At 59.5% G+C, this 13,202-nt stretch overlaps 1 protein-coding gene across 1 annotated transcript; it reads right to left on the bottom strand.

Annotated features, from left to right (window-relative positions):
• Positions 1-6: 6 nt before the first annotated feature.
• CGN (cingulin) lies at positions 7-12,890 on the bottom strand. The gene is made up of 21 exons (XM_054398790.1): positions 12,013-12,890; positions 11,886-11,949; positions 11,682-11,782; positions 11,361-11,430; positions 11,032-11,127; positions 10,660-10,784; positions 10,281-10,422; positions 9,975-10,187; positions 9,040-9,188; positions 8,092-8,233; positions 7,803-8,003; positions 7,363-7,569; positions 6,121-6,378; positions 5,340-5,510; positions 4,876-5,037; positions 4,489-4,578; positions 3,535-3,618; positions 1,796-1,914; positions 1,606-1,714; positions 1,173-1,336; positions 7-151 (listed from the first exon to the last, which is right to left on the bottom strand). The coding sequence occupies exons 1-21, from the start codon at positions 12,888-12,890 to the stop codon at positions 7-9; spliced, it is 3,690 nt and encodes a 1,229-aa protein (XP_054254765.1).
• Between the last annotated feature and the right edge of the window lie 312 nt (positions 12,891-13,202).

Below are 13,202 nucleotides of genomic sequence, written 5' to 3'. Positions count from 1 at the left end.
AAGGGGTCAGCAGGAGCTGGTCTGCAGGTTGGCCTCATTGAGCAGCGAGGCGATGGAGGAAGGGCCGTAGGCACTGTCGAACTCTTCATCATCCGAGCTGAGGGGGTCATCCTGCAGTGAGGAATCGGTGGCCGAGCGCGTAGCTTTGCGCCTGGTGGGGGAGTGAGGGGACAGGGCTGAGACACCCCCCCATCCCGCCTGGGAATGGGGCTGAGACACCCTCCGTAATCCAGCTTGGAGATCAGAAAATCACAGAATGCATCAGGTTGGAAGGGACCCTCCAAGAGCATCTTGTCCCCTAGGGACGCCTCCAGCTTGAGCAGGCTGCTCAGGGACACTGCAAGTCTGACCTCGGATGTCTCCAGGGGTGAGGTCTCCACCACAGCCCTGGGCAACCTGTTCCAGTGTCTCCCCACCCTCATGGTGCAGAACTTCTCCTGATGTCCAACCTAAATCTGCCCTGCTCCAGTTCCAAACCACTGCCCCTCATCCATCACCCCAAGCCCTTCTGAACAGCCCCTCCCCAGCTCTCCTGGAGCTCCTTCAGCTACTGGAGGGCTGCTCTAAGGTCTGCCTGGAGCCTTCTCTTCTGCAGCCTGAACAGCCCCAACTCTCCCAGCCTGTCCCCACAGCAGAGGTTCTCCAGCCCTCTGCTCATCTTGGTGGCCTCCTCTGGACCCTGTCCACCAGGTCCATTTCTCTCTTGAGTTGGTGGCCCCCCAGCTGGACCCAGCACTGCAGGTGAGGTGTCCCCAGAGCTGAGCAGAGGGGCAGGATCCTCTCTCTCCATCTCTGGCCACACTGCTTTGGATGCAGCTCACACTGCCCTTGGCCTCCTGTGCTGCCAGTGCCCATTGCTGGCTCCTGTCAGCTTCTCAACCCCCAGCAACCCCATGTCCTTCTCAGCAGGGCTGCTCTCAATCTCATCACCCCCAGCCTGGTTGCCCTGACCCAGGTGCAGGACCTTGACCTGGGCCTTGTTGCACCTCCTGAAGTTCTTCTCAGCCTGTGCATGGATCCCAGCCCTCACTCTTAGCCTCACCACTCAGCTTGGTGCCATCTGCAAACCTGCTGAGGGTGCCTCAATCTTGCTATGTCATTGCTGAAGTTGTTGAACTTGCATGGACTCCCTGAGGGGCTGAGAACCTCCCTTGCAGCCCTGTGTCCCCTACCAAGCCTCCTTCTCCAGTGCCTTGATGCGGTTCTGCAGCTGCTCGTTGAGTTCATGCTGCTCCTCCAGCTCCCTCTGTGCCTTCTTGCGGGCACCTTCCAGCCGCTCAATCTCCTCCTCTGCCTCATCCACTTGGCGCTTGAGGGCCTTCACCCGCAGGCTCAGCTGCAGGGACACTCACAGAGTCATGGAGCTGCTTTGGTTGCAGAAGACCTCCACGGTCACCCAGTCCAACATCAACCCAACACCACCATGGCCACCAAACCAGGGCCCCAGGTGCCATGGCCACAGGTTTGTTTAACACCTCCAGGGATGAGGACTCCACCACCTCCCTGGGCAGCCTGTGCAGTGCCCATTGGATTAGTTGAGCCAAGCACCCTGAGGTGTGTCCCAATGCTGCTTGGTGTCTCCAAGGGCTGCCATCCACCACCTACCTGGTCCTTCTGGTCACTGACGTGCTGCCTCTCATCATCAATCTGGATGGTCAACTCCTTCACCTTCCTCTCCAGCTTGCGGTTGGAGGACAGCAGGACACTCTTCTCCCTGTGGTTAAGCAACAGGGTGGGGTTGGCACCCAGTGAGGGCAAAGGTCCCCCCTGAGGTGAGGGTCTCCATGGCTGGTACCTCTCCTCTGCCTGCAGCTTGTCCTGCAGCTCCTCCAGCTGTGCCTCCAGCTGGGGGATGCTGCTGCTGGGTTTGTGCAGCCCCTCGGAGCTGGCCAGGCGGTTCTTCAGCTCCTTGTTCTGCAGGGAGAGGATAGCCCAAAATGGATCCAGAGAATGTCAGAGGTTGGAAGGAACATATGGAGATGTTCCAGTCCAACCCTCCTACCAGAGCAGGGGCACCCAGGGCAAGTCATACAGAAACATTTGGGGTGGTTGGAAGCTCTCCAGACAAGGAGACTCCACAACCTCTCTGCACAGCCTGCTCCAGGGCTCCAGCACCCTCACAGCACAGAATTTTCTCCTCCTGCTTGGATGGAACCTCCTGGGGTCCAGTTTGTGCTCTTTGCCCGCAGTCCTATCACAGGGGTCACCACTGAGCAGAGCCTGGCCCCTTCCTTCTTGCCCCCCACCTACTTGCAAACATTGATCAGGTCCCCTCTGGGGCTGCTTCTCTCCAGATCAAAGTCCCCCAGGTGTTTCCCCATCAGATGTTCCAGTCCCTCCAGCATCCTCATGGCCACAGCTGGACACACTCCAGCATGTCACTTGTCCCACTTCAACTGGGACTGTCATCAGGATGGGGAAGGCTCCAAGTCTGGCTTATGTAAATGGCAGTGGTGAGTCAGGGCCCAGGAGGCCTTTCCCAAGGAGAAGACCTAACAAGCAGCTTTGTTATGTAATGGCAATTAACCGTCCTGGCACTGGCAGAGTCCAGGATGTGCCAGAGATAACTGGGTGCAGGAACTTCCACCAGCTCAAGGACACCCAGCACCCTAACTCCTCTCTCTTCAACACCCACCTTGGCCCAAAAGGTCCCTCCAAGAGCCCACTCAAACAAGCTCCTCTCATGGAATAGGTTGGGTTGGAAAAGACCTTCAAGATCATCCAGTTCAAACCCCTGCCATGGGCAGGGACACCTCCCACCAGTCCAGGTTGCTCAAGGCTTCATCCAGCCTGGCCTTGAACACCTCCAGGGAGGGGACATCCATGACCTTCCTGGGTAACCTGTGCCAGTGTCTCTCCAAAGCACCACCAAACCCAGCTCCCTTCCCCACCCCATGTCCTGGCATCACCACCAGGCAGCAGGAGCCATGGTGGCCACCACATCAGCAGTGGGAGCTCCGTGTTGTTCTTGGCAGCAGCAGTTCCGGCCTGGGAACAAGAACAGCTCCAGGAGCTCAGTTCCCATTGATCCATCTGGGAGTTGGCTAACAAGGGTTTGGAGCACAAGCCCAGGCACAGAGCTGTGAGGAAAGGGGGGATCCCCTGGGAATTCTGCCCCAGGGAGATGCCTGCTGGCTCCATGGGAGCAGAGGTGGGGCTTGGGGAGGATGGGCTGGACCACATCCAGAGCTGGGAGGAGAAGGGTTCACAGAATTCTGGAATGGGTTCGGTTGGAAGGGACCTTCAAGACCATCCAGTTCCAACCCCCTGCCACAGGCAGGGACACCTCCCACCAGCCCAGGTTACTCAAGGCTTCATCCAGCCTTGAATATCTCCAGGGAGGGGGCAGCCACAGCCTCCCTGGGCAACCTCTTCCTCAGGAGAAGCTTCTGGAGGACCTGGTACCTCTCTCCCAGGAATGGTCTAGAGAGGAGCAGAGCCACACTGAGGGCACTTTGCCCCAGACCCACACAGGAAGAGGGCTGCAGCTGCCCCATGGCAGTTGGACCTAGCCCCATTACAGCTGAGCCTCACCTGGCGCTCTAAGGAGACTTTGTCACACTCCAGGTCCTGCCTGCTGGAGCGTTCCTGCAGCAGCTCTGCCCGCAGCTGGTCAATCTGGGGACAAGGATGTGGCCCACCCTGGCTTTACTGCTCAGAGACCAAGGCCACCACGGTGTCCATGGCCCACATTTCCTCCTGTGATACGTGGTGGACCCCCCCAGCCACACACATTGGTGCCACCAAACCCCCCTGAGAGGATTTTGGTTCCTTCCCAAACTGATTCCTGCTGCTCTGGTGAGCAGCCTGAAAACCAGGGGCTGCCATTTCCCCCTGGAAGGTTCATACTGGTTGGACTGGGAGCTGTGGGGGCAGGAATGGGTTTGACCACCAAGGAAGCAAAACCAAAAGGGCCAAGAATTGGTTGGCCAAGATAGAGCCCACAGCTGTGTCACAATGGGACATATCTCACAAGGGGACACGTCTCCAGTGTGGGCACATATCACAAGATATGTGCCCCATGAAGGGGCACAACTGAGGTGGGGATGTCTCACATGTCTCATGAGGGGACATCTTAGGTGGGGACACATCTCACAAGGGGTCACATCTCAGGTGGGGACACGAGGGAGCATGTCTTACATTGGGACGTGTCTCATGAGGAGACACATCTCAGGTGGGGCCACACCTTTCCCTGATGGCTCTAAATGGAGGAGCCACCAAGCCCAGCGAGCCGCAGCAGTGCCAGTCCCACCCGCGTGCCACGCTCTGGCTCCGTGGGTAATAAGCAGGTGGGTGTCATGGAAGCCCAAGGTAGTGCCCATAGCCAACCTCACCCTCTCATTTGCTGGATCCTTGGATTCGTGCCCAGCTCCTTCAACCACGGCTGGTGCCCCAACCAGCTTGGTCACCTCCAGTGTCAGGGGCTTTAACTCCATGACCAGTTCCACCTAAGAAATTCAGCTCTCCACCACCAGTCACCCACCATACCTGATCTCTGCTCCTGTTGACCCTCTCTGTCAGTAGCTCCACCGTGGTCCTCTCCTCATCCAGCTCCACCTCCAGGCGCTTGGACTTCTCCTGTGAGGAGATGGGAGCAGAAGGCTCAGCATGGAGCCTAAGGGTCACTGTGGGCAGGGGGTCACCAGCCAGCTGGGACCAGTGAGATGGGTACTGGGAGAAAAGGGGGGTTGAGCTTCAGCAGGGCTTCCAGGCCAGCAAAGCCCAACTGGCCCAGGGGGCTCCAGCATTGCCCAGGAGGGAGCTATGGGGAGAAGGCAGAGTTACTGGGAGAAGGCAGCTACTGGACCAGCTCTGCCCCTTGCTGTCAGCACCCAGCACTGCAGGGACACAGTGAGAGGCTGTTGGGTTTCTCACCTCCATGGCCTTGAGGTGCCGTGAGCGATCATCCTGGGAGCGCCTCTTGGTGTCCATCTCCTGCTGCAGGTTGTGCAGGCGCTGCAGCAGCAGCTCCTTGTCCAGCTGCATGCGCTCCTGCTCCTCCTGGCTCTCTTGCAGTGCCTGCTTCAGCCGTGTCACCTGAGGCCACCAGGGAAGGTGTCCCCATGTCAGCTGTGCCTCATCATCAGAGGTGTCCCTGCCCAGGATGTGTTCCCCTGGTGAGATGTGCCCACGCTGGAGATATGAGCCCTTGTGAGATGCATCCCAACCAAGATGTGTCCTCATCTGAGATGTGTCCACACCCAACCCATGACCCCTCATGAGACATGTCCCCACCTGAGATGTGACCACACCTGAAACATGTCCCCAGCCTCCCCATGGAAACACAGAGGGGATGGCATTGGGACCCACAACCCTGGGGACCAAACCCTTGTCCCCACCTCATCCTGCAGCCGGCCCATGCTGAACTGCATCTTCTCCACCTCTGCCCCCCAGTCCTTGGCTTGCTTCTGGGAGTCTGTGATCTCCTTCTGGGACTTCTCCTTGAACTCCTCCAGCTGTGTCTTCAGCTCTGCCAGCGAGCTGTTGGACTCCTCCGTCATCTGCTCCAGCTACAGCACCGTGGGGACAGCTCAGGAGCTGGGCACCCACCTGCACACCCTGTCCTGAGCACCCCTGATGGGACTGGAAGTGGGAGAAGATGCCCACAGAGAGGACATTTCTGCTCTGTGGGCTCAGGAGCATCACAGTGAGGGGTGAGAGCCCTGCCAGAGCTTCCTGGGTGATCCCAGAAGCACCTTACAGGAGCTGCTTGGGGAAGAGTAGAGGACAACATGGCCTGGGACACTGGGGGACATCCCCTGGGGACATGGTGTGGAGCCTCCTAGGACATCAGGAAGGATTGATCCCAACCAGCCCCTGAGGGAAACCAGATCGATGACCAAAGCCCCAGATGCCACCACAAACCCAGTGAGGGCATCTCAGAGTCCCCCATCACATGGCATGGAGAGCAGGTGCCATGGCAGCTGGTGCCCATGGAAGCACTGCCACAGATTGGGTTGGAGAGGACCCTCCAAGTCATCTTCACCTCCAACTACATCAAGCTGCCCAGGGCCACATCGAGTCTGTGCTGGAACATCTCCAGGGATGGGACCTCAACCACATCCCTGGGCAACCTGGGGGCACCCCAAGCTGAGCCTGGAGGCAGCCAAGGAGCCCAACCTCTTTGTTCAGCTTCTCAGCAGTGCGGTCCAACAGCCGCTTCTGCTCCTCCAGCTCGTCCTTGGCACGCCTCAGCTGCTCCTTCTGCCGCTGTTCCTCTTGGAAGGCTTCACTCAGCTCCTGGTGGGCCTGGGTCATCCATGCCAGGCCCCGCTGGGCCTCCTCCAAACGAGTCTCCAGGGACCTCTTGGCCATCAGCAGCTCCTGCTCCCGCTCTGAGACTTCACCCAAGGACTCCTCCATCTTCCTGCGCTCTGTCTGAAGAGGTCATAGAGGCATAGACTTGTTTGGGTTGGAGAAGACCTCCAAGATCATCAACCCAACACCACTGTGGCCACCAAACCATGGCTCCGGGTGCCATGGACACAGGTTTTTTCAACACCTCCAGGGATGGGAATTCCAGAACCTCCCTGGACAGCCTGTGCCAGGCCCTGACCACTCCTGCAGGACACAAATTGTTCCTCATGGCCAACCTGAACCTCCCCTGGGGCAGCTTTAGGTCATCTCTTCTTGTCCTACCCCTTGTTCCTTGGCAGAAGAACCCAATCCCCACCTGCCTCCAGCCTCCTCTCAGGGAGCTGTGGAGAGCAATGAGGTCTCCCTCAGCCTCTTCTTGGCTCCAGCCTCACTACCCACAGCTCCCTCAGCTGCTCCTCCCAAGCCCTGCTCTCCAGACCCTTCCCCATCTCTGTTGCCCTTCTCTTGCCCTGCTCCAGCCCTCAGTGTCCTTCTGGCAGTGAGGAGCCCAATCCTGAGCCCAGCATTGCAGCTGTGGCCTCCCCAGTGCCCAGCCCAGGGACAAAATCCCTGCCACGCTCCTGCTGTCCACATCATTGCTGCTCCAGGCCAGGCTGCTGATGTCCTTCTTTGCCACCTGGGCACCCTCTGGCTCATCTCCAGCTGCTGGCACTCAGCACCCCCAGGGCCTTTCCCACAGGGCAGTTCCCAACCACTGCCCGCAGCCTGGAGCCTCCCTGGGGTTGTTGTGACCTAATGGCAGGACCCAGCCCTTGGCTTTGTTGAAGCTCATCCCATTGACCTCAGCCATGGACCACCCTGGCCAGAGTCCTCTGCAGCAGCTCAACATCCCACCCAGCTTAGTGACACCTGCAAACTGCCTGAGGGTGCCTCAATGCCGTCACCCAGCCCACTGATGAAGACATTGAAGACACCACAGAGTCAGGCTCTCCAGGCTCCATCCAGAGCAGGGGAACAGCTCAGGACCAAGCACAGCCCCAGTACCTCCAGTTTGGTGACCTTCTCCTTGAGCCGTGCCTGGGAGCCTTCCCAGTTCTCTCCCAGGCGCTCATACTCTTTCAGGTGGCTCTCCATGCCCAAGACCTTCATCCTCAGGTCATCATTGTGCTCCTGCAGCTCCCTCAGGCTGGCCTCCAGCGTCCTCCTTGCCTGCTCCGCCACCTCCCACACGCTCTCCAGGGATGCCTTCGCCTGCAATGCAGCCACGTCATGGAGTGGACCCAGGCTCAGCTGCTGAGCCACAGGGGAACAACTTGGGCTTGCATCCCTTGGGATGACCCCACAGGAAGTGGATCCAGGATGTGGCTTTGCCACATCACCCCATGGCTGTGAGATCTGGGGGTGACTGGGAAGATGGAGCCCACAGCAGGCATCATTCCTTGGCTCAGGGCTGGCTGGGCACAAACCCACCCTGGGGCACCCACCTTGGTGGCCTCATCGCGCTCCTTCTGGAGCTGCTGCAGGTCCCTGAGGTACCGCTCCATCTCCCTGTGCCTGCTGGAGGTCTCCTCCTCCATGGAGCCTTTCAGTGCCACCAGTTCCTGCTCCCGCTGCTGCAGCAGCTCTTCCTGCCTCTGCTTCTGTGTTGCCAGCTCCCTCTGCGCCTCCAGTGCTTGCCGCAGCTCCTGGGGTGGAGGGAATGGGGTTCCTGGGGACCCTCGGTGCTGGACATGGTCTGCAGCACTGTGTGCACCTTGGCCCTTGTCACCACACCTTCCTGAGGTCTTCCAGCTCGCCAGGGTCCACGGCACTGCTCCGTGCCTGGTCCATCTCCTCCCGGGCGGCTGTGAAACGTTCCCGCAGCTCCCGCAGCTCCTCCTCAAACTCCTCCCGCTCCAGCTTCACCTGCAGCAACCTGGAGATGGAGCAGGAAGGATGAGGCCACCCAAACCCATCCCTGGTGTTCTCGGGTCCTACGTCCTCATTTCCAGCACAGCAGGAGAGCAGCTCCCCCTTCACCATCACCTTCCTCTCTTCCTCATGACCAATACAGGAGGAGGAGGACCAGCCCCATCCTATGAGCAGATGTGGAGCTTTGGGACGTGGTCTGGTGGTCATGGAGGTGTTGGGTAGAAGGCTGGACTCATTCATAGCTTCTCCAGGCACTGGGCACCACTGGTGCCATCCTCCTGCCCCCTACCCTTGCAGTATTGATCAGCATTGATCAGATCCCCCTCAGGCTGCTCTTCTGCAGGATCCAAAACCCCAAGTCCCTTAGCCTGTCCTCATTTCAGAGGTGTTCCAGTCCCATCAGCATCTTCACAGCTCTTTGCTGTGCCGTCTCCAGCAAGTTCCTGCCCTTAAAACTGTCCCTCAAAATCAACCAGATCACACAAACCTCCCCAAAATAGCCTGCTCTGAACTGGGCAGAAAACAAAATATCTTGAGTGGCTACAAGATGTCCCAAGGAGGAAACTTCAACTGGGCTTCAATCAGATGCCAACAGACTGCTGAGAAATTCTACCAGGATGTTCTTCACAGAATAGGTTGGGTTGGAAGGGACCTTCAAGATCAGTTCCAACCCCCTGTCATGGACAGGGACACCTCCCACCAGCCCAGGTTGCTCAAGGCCTCATCCAACCTGGCCTGGAACATGCCCAGGGAGGGGGCAGCCACAACCTCTCTGGGCAGCCTGTCCTCAGCCATGGCCTTTGCTCTTACTCCTGCTTGGTGCTTCGAAGCTCATCCTTGTTCTTCTGGAACATGTCCCTCCAGTGCCCAGTCTCCTCCGCGCTCTCCTCCAGTTCCCGCTGCAGGTTCCTCACCATGCTGCTGATCTTCTGCTTCTCTGACTCCAGGTTGGCCTGATCCTAGGTCAAAGTGTCAAGTGCTCAGCCACGGAGCATCCTTCTAGGATGCTCATGATGCTGAGCTCCTGCCTTCTTGAATGCCTCACCTTGAACCAACCCCAGGGAACCCATCCAGGGTTAGGATTTAGGGTCCAGCCCCTAAATCTACATGAACCAGCTTCATTCCCACCCCAGAATCTCTACCTTGGGCAGAGGGATGCTCCAGCGGGGCATCCTGCCCCATCCTGCCCCTGGTAGGGTGCTGGATCTTGACTCTTATGAGTGAAGACTGAGGGACTTTGTTCTTTTCAGCCTGAGAAGTCTAAGGAGACTAAGAAGTCTTCTTCTGAGAAGACTGAGGGGCACCTCATCAATGCTGATCAATAATTCAAGGCTGGGTTCCAGGAGGATAGGACCAATCTGTGTTCAGTGATGCCCAGTGACAGGATAAGGGGCAGTGGGCACAAATTGGACTATCAGAAGCTGTACCTGAACATGAGGAGTAAGTTCTGGAACTGAAGGGTGGTGGGGGCCTGGAGAAGGCTGGCCAGAGAGGGGGTGGAGTCTCCATCTCTGCAGTCATTTCCAAACACACCTGGACATGTTCGTGTGTGACCTGCTCTAGATGTCGCTGCCTTGGCAGGGGAGTTGGACTGGATGACCTCAGAAGGTCGCTTACAACCCCTCCCATTCTGTGTGGCAAGTTTGGGGCAGGACACAAACCCCATTCCCAGCTCTGGACCATTTATTGGAGGAACTCAAGGCAAGATCCTTCCCACCCTCCAGCAGCCCTGTCCTTGCCCAGACCTGTGAGATGTCTTCCATGCTGCGCCGCATCTGTTCCATGTCACTCTGGTACTGCTGTCTGACACGGTCCAGCTCCTTGTCATGGCTGGCCACCTCCTCCTTGAGGGCTCCCTTCAGTGCTGTCAGCTCCCGCTCCCGCAGCCGCAGCTGCTCCTCCTGATGTTGTTTGGAGCTCAGAGCCTCCTCCAGCTCCTCCCTTGTCTCCACAAGCTCCTAGGTGAAGGAGACAGCCTGGTTTGGTGATGGTGATGGTGAAGTGACACAGTGTGGGGGATGCTCACACCCTTGGTGTGACCATCACCAGACCTTGTAGAGGGCTTCACTGTCCGGGGCTGCACTGGAGCTGTGGCGCAGGCAGTTGAGCTCCTGGTAGGCGACCAGCAGCTGCTCCTCGCAGTCACTCAGCCTGGTCTCCACCTTTTCCTTGGATATTCTTACCTCGCTCAGCCTGGTGGGGAGCACCCAAGACCCTGGACACCTCTGCAGCACCCACTCATGAGCGTTGGCACTGGTGGGTGGCTCATCCCAGCATTGCAAAGGATGGGGACAGTGTGGGGGTGACAGCTTCCCCAGCCCTCTTTGCATTTCCAAACACCTCCCACCACCCTCCAGAAGCATGCCCACAGCAGGACAGGCAGATGTCCTCAGGCCTGGCACAGACATGTCCCCTCTGATCAGCTCTTACTCCTGCAAGCTTCTTTGCAGCTCCTGGGTTTTCTTCTCCAGGGCCCCCCGCAGTCTCTGGCTCTCCTCTTCAGCTGCCCTCAGCTTCCTTGCTGACTCCCTGGGCAGCTCCAGCTTCTGGTGGAGCTTTGGGACAGGGAACACCACTTATGTCCGCTGCTGGGGGCCTGTCCTACATCCATTATCTCACTAGGAAGGACACCTGCTTCCCCAGCATTGCTGGACACCCCAACAAGAGGTGACCAGAAGATTTGGTCCCTCCCGGGCACCAGAGGGGCTCAGAGAATGGACCCATCATGCTTCCTCCCCACCCCAGGATGTAAACTGTCACATCCTGTCCCACCAAACCCCCCAACCTTATGTTTGGCTTCACCTTAGTCTCCTCATCAAGCTTCTCCTGCAGCTCCTCCACCTTCCTGGCCAGGTCCCTGTGCTGGGGCTGGGAACATGCTGTGTCCTTGGCTGGTGTCTAGAGAGATACCCCCAACTCAGGGCTCACTTGATGAGTTCAAGGGGGGCTGCAACCCCCCCTGGGGCCACAGCTTGGCCCCCAGCCACCACCCATCAGCCACATGTCACCAGAGTGCCACCTCTGGCATGCTGGGATGTAGTGCTGGGAAAGAGCCTCTGGTAAGGAGGCCCTGGGGGGTGGGGTTGGGGAGGGTGCTTTCCCCATGCAGGGAGCAGCAGCTCCCAACTCACCACCAGCTCCTGCACCTTCTCCAGCAGCCGGGCAGTCTTCCTCCGCAGGGAGATCTCACTCTCACTGCTCCTGTGGGTGCCAGAGGTGGGGGCAGGGCACATTTGGGGACAGGGTGATGGCCAAGCCCAGGTGGCAGGCACACCCCCAGCAGGTCACTGCTCCCCAAATCCCAAGAACCAGCTACCTATGGAGGTGCCCCACTCCCAAGCCACCCTACAGCATTCCAGCCACAGCCACCAGGGCTTTGGGAAGAAGGAAGGGAACCTTGGGGGCACTCATAGGGCTTTGGAGGGCACTCAGGGGGGGTTGGGAGGGCTCACCCTTCCTTCAGAATGCTGTAGATGAGCTCCTTGGGGTGCTCGGTGCTGCCGGGCTGGGTGACCTCCTGCTGGTCCTGCAGCAGGTCTGGGGTGGATTTGAGCTGTGTGAGGAACCAAAAAGCTCAGCTCCAGCAGGACACGGCGTCCTTCCACCACACCAGTGCCACCATGGTGACCCCAGCAGGATCCATCCCCACTGGATACCTGCAGCTCTGCCCTGGCTTTGCTCTGCAGCTGCTCAGGCACGGGTTCCTCCACACCCTGCTGGCTCCTCGTCCCCACCGCAACCATCCCTCCAGTCCCACTCAGCCAGCTCAGGCTGCCAGTAGGCACCAAGAGCTTGGTGCCAACACTGGTGGGCATCAAGGGCTGAGGGCAAACGGTGCCAGGCTGGCACTGGGCATCGGGCAGGTCGCAGTGGGAAACGCGGGCGTCCAGGCTCTGCGAGCGTTTCCTTTCCTCCGAGGGGATCCGGCCCCTCCTGGCCGCCCGCCCCCGCTGCTGGACCCTGCTGTCGAACTTGCTGATGAGCGAATCCACCGAGGACAGGGGTTTGGTATCCACGTCGCTGCTGCCGCCACCATCAGCACCCACCACGGCCTCAGTGTCCTCCGAGGAGGGGTCCTTGGCCGTGGATCTCAGGCGTGGCTGCGAGGTGATGTTCACCAAGCTGCTGCTCTTGCCGCCGGCCAGGGACCGCTGCTGCCGGCTGCCGCCGGCCCGATGAGCGCTGCTGGCAAAGGGCTCGTCCGCGGCGGCGCCGAGCAGGTCCCCGTGGGACTGCGTCCTCCGCAGCTCCTCGCCTACCAGAACTTTGGGTTCATGGTGGGATGCTGGCAAGGCACCCCCGGCCTCCTCGTCCGAGGTGCTGTGGGCCGAGCCGTGCCGCGGCTGCCGGCCCGCGTAGGGGTTCTCCGGCAGGTCCGAGTCAGAGCTGACGGAGCCGGGGGTCCGGGGTCCGGCGATTGGGGTCTGGTAGGAGCCCTCGCTCTTGATCTGCACTCCGAAGGAGTCCCCACCCTTCTCGCCGCTGTTGAGGACCACGAAGGGCTGCCCGGCGATGCCCTGCACCCTCACGGCCACCCCGTAGGAGCCAGGTTTGGTGCGCGCCTTGGGGGGCTTGCGGGGCTCCTGCAGGTCGTTGATGAAGCGAATCTGGACGCCGTAGTCTACCGGGTTCTGCTTCTCCGCCATCGCCGGCCACTCCATCTCCGAGGCTCCTGAGCTGAGCGGACACAGAGGGGACAGAGTCATGCTGAGAGCAGAGGCACCGCTCAGCGAGGGTCCGGCAGCCAGGACGGTGCCAGGGGACACTCGGTGCCAACGCTGCAGCGTCCTCAGGACAGGATGGAGACAGACAAACTGGCTCTGCCAGCACCGGCTGCTCCTAAGGGGACACTGGGGAGAGCAGGGAGAGCGAACCTCCCCCTCCCCCCGGACACGCAGCACTGACGCCCGGACTCTCACCGTGTCACTCGACCTTGGTGGCAGGACCCCGGTGATGCCAGGGGTGAGGGAGAT

Source organism: Indicator indicator, unplaced genomic scaffold (assembly GCF_027791375.1).
Source record: "Indicator indicator isolate 239-I01 unplaced genomic scaffold, UM_Iind_1.1 iindUn_scaffold_112, whole genome shotgun sequence".
NCBI lineage: Eukaryota > Metazoa > Chordata > Aves > Piciformes > Indicatoridae > Indicator > Indicator indicator.
This window is presented reverse-complemented; position numbering and strand designations above follow the sequence as displayed.